Source organism: Zalophus californianus, chromosome 9, assembly GCF_009762305.2.
Source record: "Zalophus californianus isolate mZalCal1 chromosome 9, mZalCal1.pri.v2, whole genome shotgun sequence".
In the NCBI taxonomy this organism is placed as follows: domain Eukaryota; kingdom Metazoa; phylum Chordata; class Mammalia; order Carnivora; family Otariidae; genus Zalophus; species Zalophus californianus.
The window spans coordinates 124,783,446-124,798,218 of record NC_045603.1 but is presented as its reverse complement, the minus strand read 5'-3'; the positions used below and the strand labels follow the sequence as shown (position 1 = coordinate 124,798,218).

The 14,773-nt window shown below is 40.6% G+C and overlaps 1 protein-coding gene across 1 annotated transcript in view; it reads right to left on the bottom strand.

Moving 5' to 3' along the window:
* The window catches only part of CUBN (cubilin), a 265,132-nt gene that overhangs the window by 12,556 nt on the left and 237,803 nt on the right, over positions 1-14,773 (bottom strand). The window contains exons 60-61 of the mRNA XM_027595548.2: positions 8,677-8,885; positions 8-170 (exon numbers count right to left, since the gene is read on the bottom strand). Coding sequence (XP_027451349.2) covers positions 8-170; positions 8,677-8,885 — 372 coding nt within the window. The remainder of the gene's footprint in view (positions 1-7; positions 171-8,676; positions 8,886-14,773) is intronic.

Here is a 14,773-nt window from a genome sequence, read left to right as displayed (position 1 = left end):
TACTCACTGTCCACAAGGGTGTACGTAGCATTAAATCCTTCCCTTTCTAAAGTTGCGTCACTGACAAACTGAACCGTCAGGAAGTTACCAGAAGAAATAAAGGGAGCAGGTATGGTGGAACCGCAAAATGTTCCAGCCAAGTTGGCATTTTCACTATCCCCGTCATATAACTGAAAAGAAACACAGTTCATTCGTTTTCCGTTACTCACAAAGAAGTTGCATATTTTACACTAAAATGGACGTGGAGTCACAACAGGTCATGATGAAGAAACTTACACTGATACTGTCAGAGCGAGTTTTAACCTAGAAACAGCTGCTATTGAATTGATGCTATTATAATGATTTCAAATAAAAACCTGGTATGATGCCTAGAAATCCTTTCTCACGAGGAAAGGCCTATCTGATTTAAAACGAGTGGGTCATCAGAGCCAGCCGATGCATCCCTGTCCTCGTCCCGCCTGCTCACATGGCCACACAGGTACAAGTCCCTGAGATCTCGTGCCTGGCTTCACACCGCTGACTCCCTGGTTCCGCTCTTGCCCCTCTTTGGCCTCTCCTCAGCAGGTGAGTCACAGGCTACAGTTAAAAACGCAGCTCAGACCAGGTCACTGCTCAGAGCCCTCGTAGCTGCTTCCCAGCCACTCGATAGAAAAGCTAAAGCCATAACAGTGGCCTTCAAAGGCTTGAGAGCACTGCTCTCCATGCCACCCCTGACTTTTCTCATCTGATACCTGCTGTCTCCACATTGTTCTCTCTGCTCCTCGAGCAAACCAGGCTCACTGCGGCTTTACAGTTCCCTCTGCTGGAACATTCCGCTCCTGTACATCCATATCTTTCGCCCCTCTCTGTTCCTTCAGGACTTGACTCAAACATCACCACCTCGCTAAAGCCATCCCCGACCACCTTCCTTACAATGTGAACTCTCTGCCAATTCCCTTTCTCCCTTCCTGCTTTGTTCTTTCTTTAGAGCATGCATTATCTTCACATATTACGTACATTACTTAATATTATTGTCTTCCACTCTGAAGACGGCTCTAGTTCCATGGAAACACAGATTGTGTTTTCTGTCCGATCTGTGCACTGGGTGTCCCCGGTTTTTAGAGGGCACACAAAAGGCACCCAGTACAGGTCTAATAAATGAGTAGTGTTTTGGTCCCTCTCTCCCACAACCCACCCCTCCCGGACCTAGTCTCCCCACGGCTTCCTGGTATCAATAATCCGCTCAAGCTGAAGACTTCAATCATCCCTGATTCCTCTCTCCCTCCCCACCGACCCCGCTTCTATTCTGCTCTACCTTCAGAATCTACCCCAGAGGGCTCCTCCCCATTGCTACCACCATCGTCCTCCACCCTGGTTACTGTAACATCTTCCTGAGACGTCTGTGTCCACAGAACAGCCATAGTCATTTCTGCAGAACTAATGGCCCAAGGGTTTGCAAACTTAACTCATGCTCCTGCTCAGCCTTAAATGCTCCAGTGGTTCCCACGGCGCCTGAAGTGACACCTGAATTCTTTATGGTGGCCTGCAAGCCCCCACCTGGTCTGGTCTGGGGCCTCTCCCCAGACCCCCCCCCCCCCACTGCCTTCCTCCCATACCTCGTCCTGCGGGGACTGTCCCCGCCAGGCCCCTGCACTGGCTATTCCTCCTGCAAGGGAGCAATTTCTCTCTCCCCAGCTCTTGAACGGGCCACTCCCCCTCGTCTCAGCTCAAATGTCACCTCCTCAGAGAGCCCAACCCTATGGTACATTGCAGGAACTCCAACATCTATTTTCTTACTACAATCAAAACACATCTCATTTGTTGCTTATTTACTTTTTCTTGTCTCTCTCCCAATAAAAATGTAAGTCCCCTGGGTGGGAAGACTGATTATTCACTGTGGTGTCATCAGCACCCAGAAAAACTCCCAGCCACAGGAACCTTCCACAGCTACCTGTCAAAATAGTGGACACCTGAATTTCTTTCAAGCATATTACCAGAACACAGATTTCTCCAGCTGAGTCATCTTCACGGTATTTCTAAAACAAGTATGTGTGCGTAGACCCAAACAACGAATTTATAACAGAACTATGGTGTGTTATAAACTTCAAAATAGCCATGACCACTGACATTATTCTAAAATGGCTAGGAATGTATAAAATAGAAATAGACATTTCAAAAATAAACAGAAAATTCAACTTACCACTAGGTGGCACTGTCTCTCCTGCTTACAAGGGATTTGAGTAACTTTGGAGCCAGAAGAGACTCCACAGAGTTGGATAATCTCATCCCCTTCATTTTATAGAAGAGAGGATTTGCCAAGTTTTAGGTAATATCCCTTCTTTGGTAAACAAGTTAAAACATTATGATAATGGCTGCCACCTGTATCATCAGATTCATACTGGCAAGCATTTTTATTTTTACTTATTTATTTTTATTCTCTGCCTCTGTGCTAGGTCCTGCGTATACAAGGATGTATCAGGCACTTTCCGTACATGCAAGACACTCCTTGGCACTAATTGGTGAGAGGGATCCATACATTAAATATACATATATATATTTGTGTGTGTGTCATTTATATATAAAATTTTAAAAAGTGAGTACTATAGTGAAGGATTTAAATGTAATAAGAGAACCCAGATGATGGAGTCAGGAAAGACCTCAGGCAGGCATTTGAAGAGGCGTTTAAAAGTAGGTAGAGACCTCCCAGACCTGAAGAGGAAGAGGGGCATCCCAACCTACAGAACATGGTGTGGACGGCTTCAGTAGAGTGTAAGAGGCATGTGAGAGTCTCCACAACTCACTTGGGGTGCCTGGCATTAGGGCGACAGGATGCAGGTGGGACAGAGCAAGCACCCCGGGACACGACCGTGAAGTTCCTCACGTCTCAGGAGAAAGACTTTGCGTCTTCTGTAGAAGTTCTAGGGCCTGATTTGGGTTCTGAATAGGTAACGAGTAAATGTGATGGACAGAAGTTACATAGTGCCTGGCCTCCCGCTGCTGTTTGCAAGAGTTCATTCACCGCCATGGGACGATTTCTCGTCATTGAGCTGAACTAGACAGCTGGTGGCCTCTGGACCACTGACACCGGCTCCCAGACTCCCGTGCAGCCAAAGCCAGTATTTCTCCACCTGCTCTCCCATCCCCTGATGATGCTAGACCTCCATGAAGGAGGGTAGCTCCAGGGTGTGCTGCAGGAGACACACTGTGCAATGCTGGAGATGGGGAGCATATTAGAATCTACTTAAGATCCTGAAGGAATTGCTTACATGAGTTGGGGGGAGAAAGCCTCTGAAAACGACTACTGCCAGATCCTGCACTTTATCCAGCTGTTAATTTGCAGGAGAAAGTGGGGAAGGCCATGTTGGGATTTTACTTTCTCTGAACTTTTAATGCAAAAGGGCATTAAGGCAATAAGGGCAATATTGGTGACTTGAATTCTTTTCAAATTTAACTTAATCATTTTAGACATTAATTCTCTCAGGACTTTATCTTTTACTATTTCCTTGGGAATTTGACAACAGCAGGATTTTTATACTCTTATTTGGAGCATCCCTATGCTGCATTTTAGAGTATCGCCATGAATTCTTTGACTTTATTGAGGAGGCTTGGTTAGGGTCTGCCGGACGTGCCGGTGTGTAATTTGGGATGGGAAAGAGAACAGACAGTGGTTTTTCAGATTTGGGGTTGAACTCTGACCCATTTCAGAATCTTATGGGGAAAAATGTCCTGTTGGTCCCAGTGGTCTCCGGAAGGGTCATGAGAAGCAGTGATTAGAATCAGGTCTGTAAATACAGGAGGTTTTATATATTATTAATTAATTAATTAATTGATTGATTTCTCTCATCTCTTCTTTTCCAGTGCCTAGACCAGTGTCTGGAATATAGGAGGTATTCATATAAACATTGAATGAATGAATGAACGAACGAATGGTAGGGACTAGCTCATGGAACCCAATGCCTTGATAGAGTGCAGATCTTCTCCTAACACTGACTGGCCCACAGACTGAACGGTTAAGCCCAGTGGGTTAAGACAGAGGTCCCCAAAGGGGGCAGGGTCACCTCCCAGAGAGCGTTTTGCAAGCATGTCGTGTTTTTTGGGTCACCACAATAATTTGGGGGCTATACCTGGCATTTAGCGTGTAGAAGCCACACTGCAGATCCTATCCTGCAATTCACAGGACAGTTCTGCAAAGTGAAGATTTATTCTGTCCCATGTAACTTTTCAGTGTCCAACCAGACATTTGTGTAATAAAAGTGTTCATTGTCGTGGGATCCCAGAACCTAAATCCATTCTCTCTAGAACACAAAAACATTTTGCATAGTTTTAAGAGGCACCACATTTCCGAGAATGCAGTTACTGTGTGAGTGGAAGGAAGACTGGACTTTGTTTTGTTTAGAACTATTTTTTTCGTTTTTTCACTATTTTGGAAGTTCATATTGCAGATGTTGAGGTTACTGGCATTTAAGTTGCAAATACAGCCTATCCATATTAGTTTAAATTGATACTTTTGGCTTTGCCACGATCCCACCTAGAGGAATCTGACTATTGTATCATAATACAGTTGTAGCAGATCACTTATTTATTTAGGTCTGCACTATTTCATATACTCTCCCTTTATTCCCCCTTTTCATTGCATTTAGTACATTATATTACATTTTTGAAGCTACGTATGAGGGTAGGCTGTAGCATAGATGACCTTCACTTCAGATAGTCAAGGAAGCACCATAAAATACTGGCTATTCAAGTGGGCACGGATTAGGTTGGGAAGATGCTGAGAAATGTTAGGAAGGAGCCATTTCCTTTCCACTAGTTCCATATTTCCCAGCAGAGGAACGTCAGTTAGGGGCACAGCCCTGAGCCCGTTCTGCCATTTCTCTCACTGCTCACCACAAGAAAACTGACTTTACGGCTGGCAGATTGGTGGGTCAAGAAGCCAGGCATACAATGTAGAGCTGCAAGTTCATCCTTCCCTCTTTCTCTCTGGCGGCCCCCCAGCAGGAAGTGCGCTTCTGCAATGTTCCTCCACAATCCAGCTCAGCCAAGCCATGGACAAAGCCTTTCCTGAACCCCCAAATGACTCAATTATACCTACTTCTCTACTTTTGTTCCTTGTTCATATTTATTGTTTTTGTCTGTTGTACAATAATTTATATGCTTATGTGTTGGCTTCCTCCACTTTGCTGACAGCAACTTGGGGAACCCTATCTTTAACCCTCTGTATCTATCCTGTGGGGTGCCTGGCACATCATCATACCACGTGACTCTTTATGGAGTGGATGTGATGTTCATTTCAACAGAAACACTCAGCAAAAACACACAATCATGATGTACTGCAGTTATCGTAGTAACTTTTCAGGTCAACCCTTTCAAAAATAAGAGATATAATTATGAATGAATGATGGTATTGCCATGTTTTCACCTGTATAATGACCTACAGAATTGAATTAAATTAGCTTTTCTAAAAAGTGACTTGATTATAATACCTAAGAAACACTCTATGAGGAATCAAATGTCCCATTTATCACAGAGAATCGCTTTAATACAGGTATCCCCAGGCTTCGCATTCCAAGGACAGTTCTTTGATCTGCCAGTTTGTTAAAAGCTGGAGAAGTTGCCAGTATAGAGAAACTGCTTTCCCAAGAAGGAAAACAAGAGTAGATCTGAACAGAATTTCTTTAGAAAGGAGGGGTGAGGCATTTTATATTTAAGCTAGATAATAACTCCTTCTTTTTGATATTGCTATTTTTGTCCCAAATGACTTGAAGAAATTCAGAAAATTGCTAGTTGCTTTAATAACAGTATCAAATCACACTCAGAAAAGGATGAGAATATCAATCAACCTTCCTCCTAGCAGGACCACACCCAAAACATCCGGCATGAATTTACTTTTATGATCATTTATCTGTAAATCAATTCTTTTTAATGTTTTAAGAAAAAGTGATCCTATAGCCAGCCTGCCCATCTGGCATTACACAAGGGTGGGGGGTGGGGAAATGGATTTGTTTTTAAATTGCATTTCAGGCCCAGTGCTGAACACTCAGGCATACATGATCTTTAACCACAAAACAGCCCTGCAAAGTAGGTACGAGTATGTGATTTTTTTCGTTTGTCTTTTTTTAGATGAAATGAGAAAGAATTGGGGTGGTGAGGAAATTTGTCTGGTGGCAACACTGGGCTAGAGTCCATATTACCAGCCTCTAGAGCTTACGACCCTCTTGTAAAACCGAGGCAGCTCTCACACAGTCTGGAATATCAGCTTTGCTACTGCTCTATTTCGTGTCATTTTAGAAAAGAATTCAACCTGAACCGAAATCCCTCGTTATGTCCAATCTTCCAGGAACTCCCTCTGATCTGGCTTCTGTGTCAATACTTTAGTTGAAAACGGTTGTCATCCAATCTGATGAGTTTTTCCTTCATCTTCACCTTTCTTGGCCTCTAATTTATAATTTGGTAACACTAACCACCCATCCTTGGTGAGAGACTCTTCTCCCTTGACTTTAGGGATCCTCCACTATGCCTGGCTTTTGTGTTTTTTCCACGACTTGTCTGATTCTCACCCTGCATCTTTTGTCCTCTCTGACTGCCTCACGGCAAACCTTGACCTTTGCCCAAGTGGCAAGGAAGCCTGGCTTTCTACCTCCGTGCTGCATTCCTGCAAGAAAACTGACTGCAGAAGTGCTCCTTTGCAGTCTCCTCCTGTTCATGCTGCTATGGGAGCCCTGATCCATCCTCCGCCCACCTGTCTGCCCTGCTGTCCCCCAAACTGAGCCCCCACCTTCCAAAGCATGGTCTCCTCCTAACAGTACTGACATTCTCCTGGTCTCCTGGGCTTGGAGCTTATGACAGTATACAATTAAGTGCTTGGTGCATCTATGACTTTTCATTCCCTTTTTTAAAAAAAAATAATTTCTTTAAAATTTAAAACACTTTTTTAAACTTAAAAGTTAGTCTTGCACTAGGCTTACCATCTCTATCTTTGTACCCTCCTTATGTAAAAGTAACCTCTTCCTCGGGGCGCCTGGGTGGCTCAGTTGGTTAAGCAACTGCCTTCGGCTCAGGTCACGATCCTGGAGTCCTGGGATCGAGTCCCGCATCGGGCTCCCTGCTCAGCAGGGAGTCTGCTTCTCCCTCTGACCCTCTTCACTCTCGTGCTCTCTGTCTCTCATTCTCTCTCTCTCTCAAATAAATAAATAAAATCTTTAAAATAAATAAATAAATAAAAGTAACCTCTTCCTGGGGTCCTGCCTCCAGACTTTCTGCTCACCACCCACCTGCAATGCTGATTCCATATTAGTCTTCTTTAAATACTGCCCTGATCATATCACTCATTGGAAAACCTTCAACTCCTCCTTATTGTCAACTGCATAAAAACTGAATTCATTAATTTGACTTTTTCTTTCTTTCTTTTTTTTCTTTCTTTCTTTCTTTTTCTTTCTTTTCTTTTTCTTTCTTTCTTCCTTCCTTTCCTTCCTTCCTTCCTTCCTTCCTTCCTTCCTTCCTTCCTTCCTTCCTTCCTTCCTTCCTTCCTTCCTTCCTTCCTTCCTTCCTTCTTTCTTTCTTTCTTTCTTTCTTTCTTTCTTTCTTTCTTTCTTTCTTTCTTTCTTTCTTTCTCATTTGACGTTTCAACATTCTTTGTGATCTGAGTATTTCTCCACCAATAATATTAGGCAATTTATTTCTTGCTACTTTTTGGAATATTCTGCTCCAGTAAAGTCAGTCCCTTCACTCTTTCAAGAACATTCATATGCCAACTTCTGTACCTCCCATCTTTTGATCTGCACCCTTGCCTGGAATGCCTTCTCTCCTGACTTGAATAAGTTCTCCTTCACTCTGTGAAGCCTTTCTTCTTCATGCCAGATCATCATGAACTTTCCTCCCTTTTAAATTTGCACATTGCTTTGAGCCTCTATCCAATGCATTAGCTGGCACTTCAATACTGACTATCCTGAACTGTTTATTGTTGATTTGCATACATCAACCATACTTTTACAATCAGATTTAAGCTCCTCATGGGCACAAATCTTGCCATGCTGGTTGTCCACCCCCCCCCAAAGTGTAGTAGTATATATTGGCTGATACTACTTGGAAGGTTTAATATGAATTCAGGGGCATCTGGCTGGCTCAGTTGGAGCAGCATGCAACTCTTGATCTCAGGGTCGTGGGTTCAAACCCCACACTGGGTATAGAGATTATTTAAATAAAAGAAAAAAACAACTTTGAATTCATACAGCCTTATAGGTACAATAACTTAATATTACTGAATCATTAAAAATTGAATGGAAAAGTTTCTTGAGCTCCTTTTAATGGGACTTCAGAATTAAGTTATTGTCTACATCTACAGGTAATATGGAAAGTAAATATACAAACTTCATTTTAGGATTTGCCAGAGGTCTTTCAAGTATCTCTTTCCATACAACCCATCTTTCCATAGATCATCTCTTGACAAAGCATGGATGAACAGGGAATCTTAAAGCTAATGTTAGAAGCCACATGACATTTCTGAGTCACCCATATTAAAGATTAACTTGATATGAAGACAGAGAATCTGTAATGATAAATATTATATCCTTGAAGATTATGTCATTTTAAAAATTAGCAGTACTCAAAATTTTCATGACTCCCTGAATGGCATAAACTGGAACACATCACATTAAAGTCTCGGTTAGAAGACTCCGTTAGGAAATAGGATAGCCTTACCTTTACATAATCATAGATGCATCTTTGCAAAATACTTTGTGCCTCCAGAGCAAATGTACTGAAGGTAAGTTTAATTAGTTTGTTTACAGGTGCAGTGATGAACCAGATGCAGTTTAAGTTCTTGTCATATCTTCCATTGGAGTCAGAATCAGGAGAGGCAAAGGTATTATTTGAACCTGTCAGATAACCACCACATCCTTGCCCAGGCCCTGCGTTAAAACAAAGACACATCACTAGGCAAACCAAAGAGAATAGATCTTAAATTTTACATGGAGGGTTTTAAACAATCACATAGTTTCTATTTTGGTAACACTTGCACAAAGAATGCTATCAGTTGGTGCACCGGGCTTCAGTGGGTTTGTGTGAGTGTTGCTCCCACTTGCATTAGCTTTTTTGTCACTTATTTCCTTTCTGCTCCTGTGAGTCCCCCTTCAGTCCACCTTCTAGTCACCTAGAAAAGTGGGGAGCCGTATTTAGTTTTACATGCATTTTTAGAACTGTTGATGGGATTTTTTAAAAAAGATTTTATTTATTTATTTGACACAGAGAGAGATAGCGACAGCAGGAACACAAGCAGGGGGAGTGGGCGAGGGAGAAGCAGGCTCCCCGCGGAGCAGGGAGCCCGATGCGGGGCTCCATCCCAGGACCCTGGGATCATGACCTGAGCCGAAGGCAGTCGCTTAACCGACTGAGCCACCCAGGCGCCTCTGTTGATGGGATTTATTGAAGCTTTTTCTATCTTTGAAAAACCTAGTTTACAAAATAAAAGTGTTTTGCATAACAAAACCTGTGGAAACCATGAAGATATTTTACTTTTAGGTTCTGCTTTTATGAACACTATCAGATTGAAAACTGAATTTATGAAGAATTTACCCAACACTCCAAGATAATTGGCTCCCAACAAATCTTTTATGTAAATAACCTTTTAGAAAGAGGCTGAGGGGCATTTAACACTACACACATGTAATACTACAGTCCAATTTATATTAAAACACACTCTATATTTGACTTTTTTTCCAAAAAGAAAGGGAAGCTGAAAAAGAACTTTACTGGTGAAAAAAAAAATTCTACTTTGATATAAAAATTTTGAGATTCATAATAAAAATAGAAAAGAGAGATAAACTCTCATGATGACAGAATGGTCAACTATAAAAAAAATATGGAACAAAATCCTCAGAACAGAGGACATAGTTTTGTTCATTTCACAGTCCGAGGCAATACTTCAGAAATGATGTGAGAAGAGCATAAAAGGAAGACAAACTTAATGACGATTTTGAAACCGTTAGCATGAACTAAATTCAAAATAACCCTAGTAGGAATAGGGATTAAGTAGGTGCTCAAAGTAATGTTCATAAAGCTTACATTCTGCACAAATATAGATCATTATTAATTCCAAAATTAAATCTCACTGACATTGGCCTTTATTTGTCTCATTGTATTTATCTGTTAAGGGTGGAAAGATTGCTTGCAACATTAGGGGGCGCTAAGAATTTTGGCCCTGGAGCTTGGCAGGAAATGGAAACAAGGATGGCCCTCCTCACAGGCAAAGGGTATCAAACTTGCCGTGTGGTTTTCAGTATAGATGCATTATTTAGTAGGTCAGGCTGCCCTGTCCATAGCTTCAAGGTCAGATAAAACAATAGATTATTTGCACAGTCAGACTTTTCCTGGAGTTGAAAAGTTTCCAAAGGCCCAGTCCCTGATAAATCCATAGATGGTATATAGGACAAAATTATTCTGAAACCAAAGCAATGCCCAGTGCTGAACCACATATTGCTAATGACTCTGCTCACATGAAATAAGCCTGCAGCCTAAAAAAAAGAACTGGAGTTTGCACTGCTTATATATCCAGTGTGGACTGATTGTTACTTAAGAAAACCACTTAACCTGATTGACGGGCAGATCCGGGAAGAACAATGACTCAGGTTACTAATAAATTGACAAACGTATTTATTTACTAAATATTCGGGGTTTTTTCTTCAAAAAAATTTTTTTAAAGATTTATTCATTTTAGAGAGAGCCGACAGGGGGTGAGGGGCCGAGGGAAAGAGAGAGAATCACAAGCAGAATCCCCATGAGTGCAGAGCCTGATGTGGGGCTCGATCTCACAACCCTGAGACCACGACCCGAGCTGAAACCAAGAGTCAGACACTTAACCAACTGAGCCATCCAGGTGCCCCATTAAATACTGTTTTAATAGTCAGAGAAACATATTTAGTATTGAGGTGGGAAAAGATAAATGGCAGTCCAACAGCAGTGATAAGACGTAGGTAAATAATAATAATACAATTTAGGGGAAAAAAAAAAAACAGGTACCATAAAAGAGGCAGGGAAGTCTTGTGAGTTTTGTAGGAAGGGAGAGATTACTTCAGGCTATGAGGATGTAGAATGTCCAAGGAAGAAGTGACATTTGATTCCGGTCTTTAAGGATAAACAGAACAAGACCATGTAGAAATGGGATCGGTATTGGCAATTCCAGGCGGAAAGAACCTCATAACCAAAGATGCAAGCGGACAAGAATTTACATTATATGCATAGGAAAGCATAATTCTGTTAGTGAACACTATAGAGTCCGTGAAGGGCAAGAAGATTGGGAAACAGGATCGGCTGTTCTGCAGAGGGCCTCATCTGTCAGATCATAGAACTGACCTTGAGATTTTATTCTGTGGATAATGGGGATTGACCTGAAAGGTTTTTGATTAGAAGAGTGATAGGGTCAGAATGCACTTTCTAAACAATTGTGATCTAAAAATGTATCTGGTAGTAGCATTACATGGAAGGGTATGGGACTGGAGGAGACGAGACCAGGAGAGAAGACATGGCCACAGTCTGGGCTGGAGGCAGCAAGGGCAGCAAAGAGTTGGAGGTTTGTATACCAGAAACTGGTATTGTTGGGCTTTAGTCTATGAATGCATCAGCTTTAAAAATTAAATGTTATTTTTAAAAGTTCAGACTACCTTATCACCACTTATTTATTAACTATTACTAATAAATTAATAAGGGCAAGATGACGATTGTATTTGGGTACAGTGACACCATTATACACACTTATTATCCAATTGCACTGCTACCATACTGATGTCATAAGGCACACACACCCTCCCTCCAGGGAACCCAAAAGCAAGAACCCAAAAGTCGTTGGTGTGTGCTGCCACAGACCGACTGGTAGGTTGGACGATCCTTGATTCTTTAGCCCCTCTCTTTGCAGTACATTAGAATAGACAGAGTATGCTTTTCTATCCACTTGATGTTACGCTTGGCCAAGTAACTGGCATGAGGTCTCAGAATATTAACGGTTTTGAAGTAGGAAGAGGTCTTAAAGGGGCTTTGTGTTTTTCGGCTCATGCTCCCATGCTCGATTCATCAAGAGCTCATGTCTTAGGTAGCTGCTGATGGAAGAGAAAGTGGATTCACACAGTGCAGATCTGGACCCAGCCTGAACTGTGAAATCAATCAACCCGTAGCCCAGAACAGGCAGACAAACCAGTCTGCCAATCCATCAGTGATAAAAATAAATGCTAGAGGGATAAGCCACTGAACTTCGGCTGGTTTGTTATACAACATTACTGTGGCCAAAGCCGATCAATACCCAAATAGCTTGTTTGAGTGATTAAACTATAATAGAGCACATTGCTTAATTCATAGAATATACACACGGAATAAAAAAAAAAGAGAATTAACATTATCATCAGACAATCCTGGCTAAAATATTCAAATATTTGAGGTAAGCATAACATTATGTGAATGAATTATATAATTCATATTATATTTGAATAATATTTATGAGTAATACACTATATGAGTGCATAGTCAAATAATTGATATAACATTATATGAGTAAACCCCTTTCAGTGTCTGTTTGGTGCAGGAAATGGTTATAATTGCTCTAATTCCCCCGCTTTAATATTTAAACATAGTGCAACTGCTCTTTGCTTCTGCTCCCCCTACAGCAAATGGAACCATAAATGTATCTCTTTGGGGAAAGACAGAGGTGAATATTAACAAAAGAAGGATCCTTTACCAAAAAGCACTTTGCCACTTTACTGGTTCTATATTTCTATATTTCAACAATAACAGGATATATCAGAAAGAATTCTGTGATCATGAAATAGTTTCATACCCAAGATACTAATATTCATTTGTTATATTGATATTTTTAAATTTCCCTACTGCCCTTTCTAACCAATATCAGCCCTTAACCTTGACATGTTTAGCACCATAAATCCATCATCTTCCTTGTTACTACACACATTCTACCATCCAGCAAACTCCCATCCATCAGCACCTCCTTCAGTCATGTTCTGTCATGACATCCTGTACCCGAGAACAAATGTCACTCTAACCTAGTCTTCCCTAAAATTGGAAACCCTTCTTACAAAAGAGCTACTTCTTTAGAGAAAGAAAATGTTTGGCTAAAGACGTGTTGGAAATATAAACCCATAGTAAGCAGTGAAATGTAGATCGAGTCTACTGAATTAAAAATCGGTAACTGAATCCTAAATTATTTCCCCCCAATAATTCAACTTCAGAGTGAAGCTCAAGCCAAGATAAATCTGACAAAGAAAAATAGTTCTATTATCTAAGAGAAAACATCTTGAAGCCTTTAGTGGAGACAGGTTCATTTCTAAATAGTTATTGGGAGAATGGACATTTTGTGGCTGTTTTATTGAAGTCTTCTAGATAGGATCTCTATCCGTGACTGGACAGTCACTACTTGGACACATGGTGAATGGCAAGCCATCCTTACAGATAAAGATTGGCCTGACTTCGGGCATTTTCCTGTTCCCCAGGGAGCCAGCTGGAGCTTTAGCAGGTAGTCGAAGGAAGCCGACCAAAGCACAGGGAACAGAACATAAACACATTTAAAGCTGGTGCTTTAAGGAAATGGGGGTGCACTCGGATAGCTTCCTTTCTACCACACAGGACACAGGGCTAGAGCGCCATAATCCTTTCTCTGAATAAATCTTGCTGTGATTTTCAAAGCTGCATTATTCAATTGCCCTACAGCCGAGAATTCATTTTTTTTTTAAATTCACCTACGTTAAAGATGAACATGCTCTGTCTTTTTCTCTAAAAGCAAATTGGATTTATTTTTCTACTCTCTAACCTCAAACATGTGTAACCTTTTAGGTATTTTATATATATATATATGTTATGCTAGAAAAACAACGTAATGGGTTTTGTAACATGAATTGCATGTTTTGTTCTTGTTTGTTTTTAGTAACATCACTCAATCTGACTCATTTAAAAAATCCTAATTTGAGGCCCAGCCTAATTTAACTTAGAGTGTGTGTTTAGTCTGGTAATATTTGGGAAGCATAAAACGAAAATACTAAGAGAAAGGTAATTCCAGCAACTAATCAGCAGCTATAGTCACTAGAAAAAGAGCAATATAGTGTATAACAAACTTAGGAGAATTTTATCATTATCTTTTTACTAATTTTGCATTATTTAGATATTACTTTATGTATGCATCATCAGTCCCAGGGCATTTCACTCGAATCATTCTCACTAACTTTGAAATTGTAAAAATGATTTGCTAAGCAAAATAATATGATCATATCAATTGATGCAGCAAAGGATTTAACAAGATCCAACATGCATTCATGATAAAAACTCTCAGCAAACTAGGAATAGAAAGGAATTTTCTCAACTTGATACAGAGCATTTACAAAAACCTACAGCTAACATGATATCTGATGGTGAAAAACTACATGTTTTCATCTTAAGATCAGGAACAAGGCAAGGATATTTTTTCTCACCACTCTTACTCAACACAGTATTGGAATTCTTGCCAGTTAATAGGCAAGAAAAATTATATACACAGACTGGAAAGGAAGAAATAAAATTGCCATTATTTTCAGATGTAGAAAATCCCAAGGAATCTACATAAAAATTCCTAAAACTAGTGAGTTCAACAGAACTCAAAATATAAGGACAATATGCAAAATCAGGCACACTTCTATATACTAATAAGGTGCATGTGGAAACCAAAATTAAAAATACAACTGCTACCCCCTGAAACCAATAGTACACTATAAGTTAACTAACTAGAATTTAAATAAAAAGTTAAAAAAATAAAAGTACAAATACAATT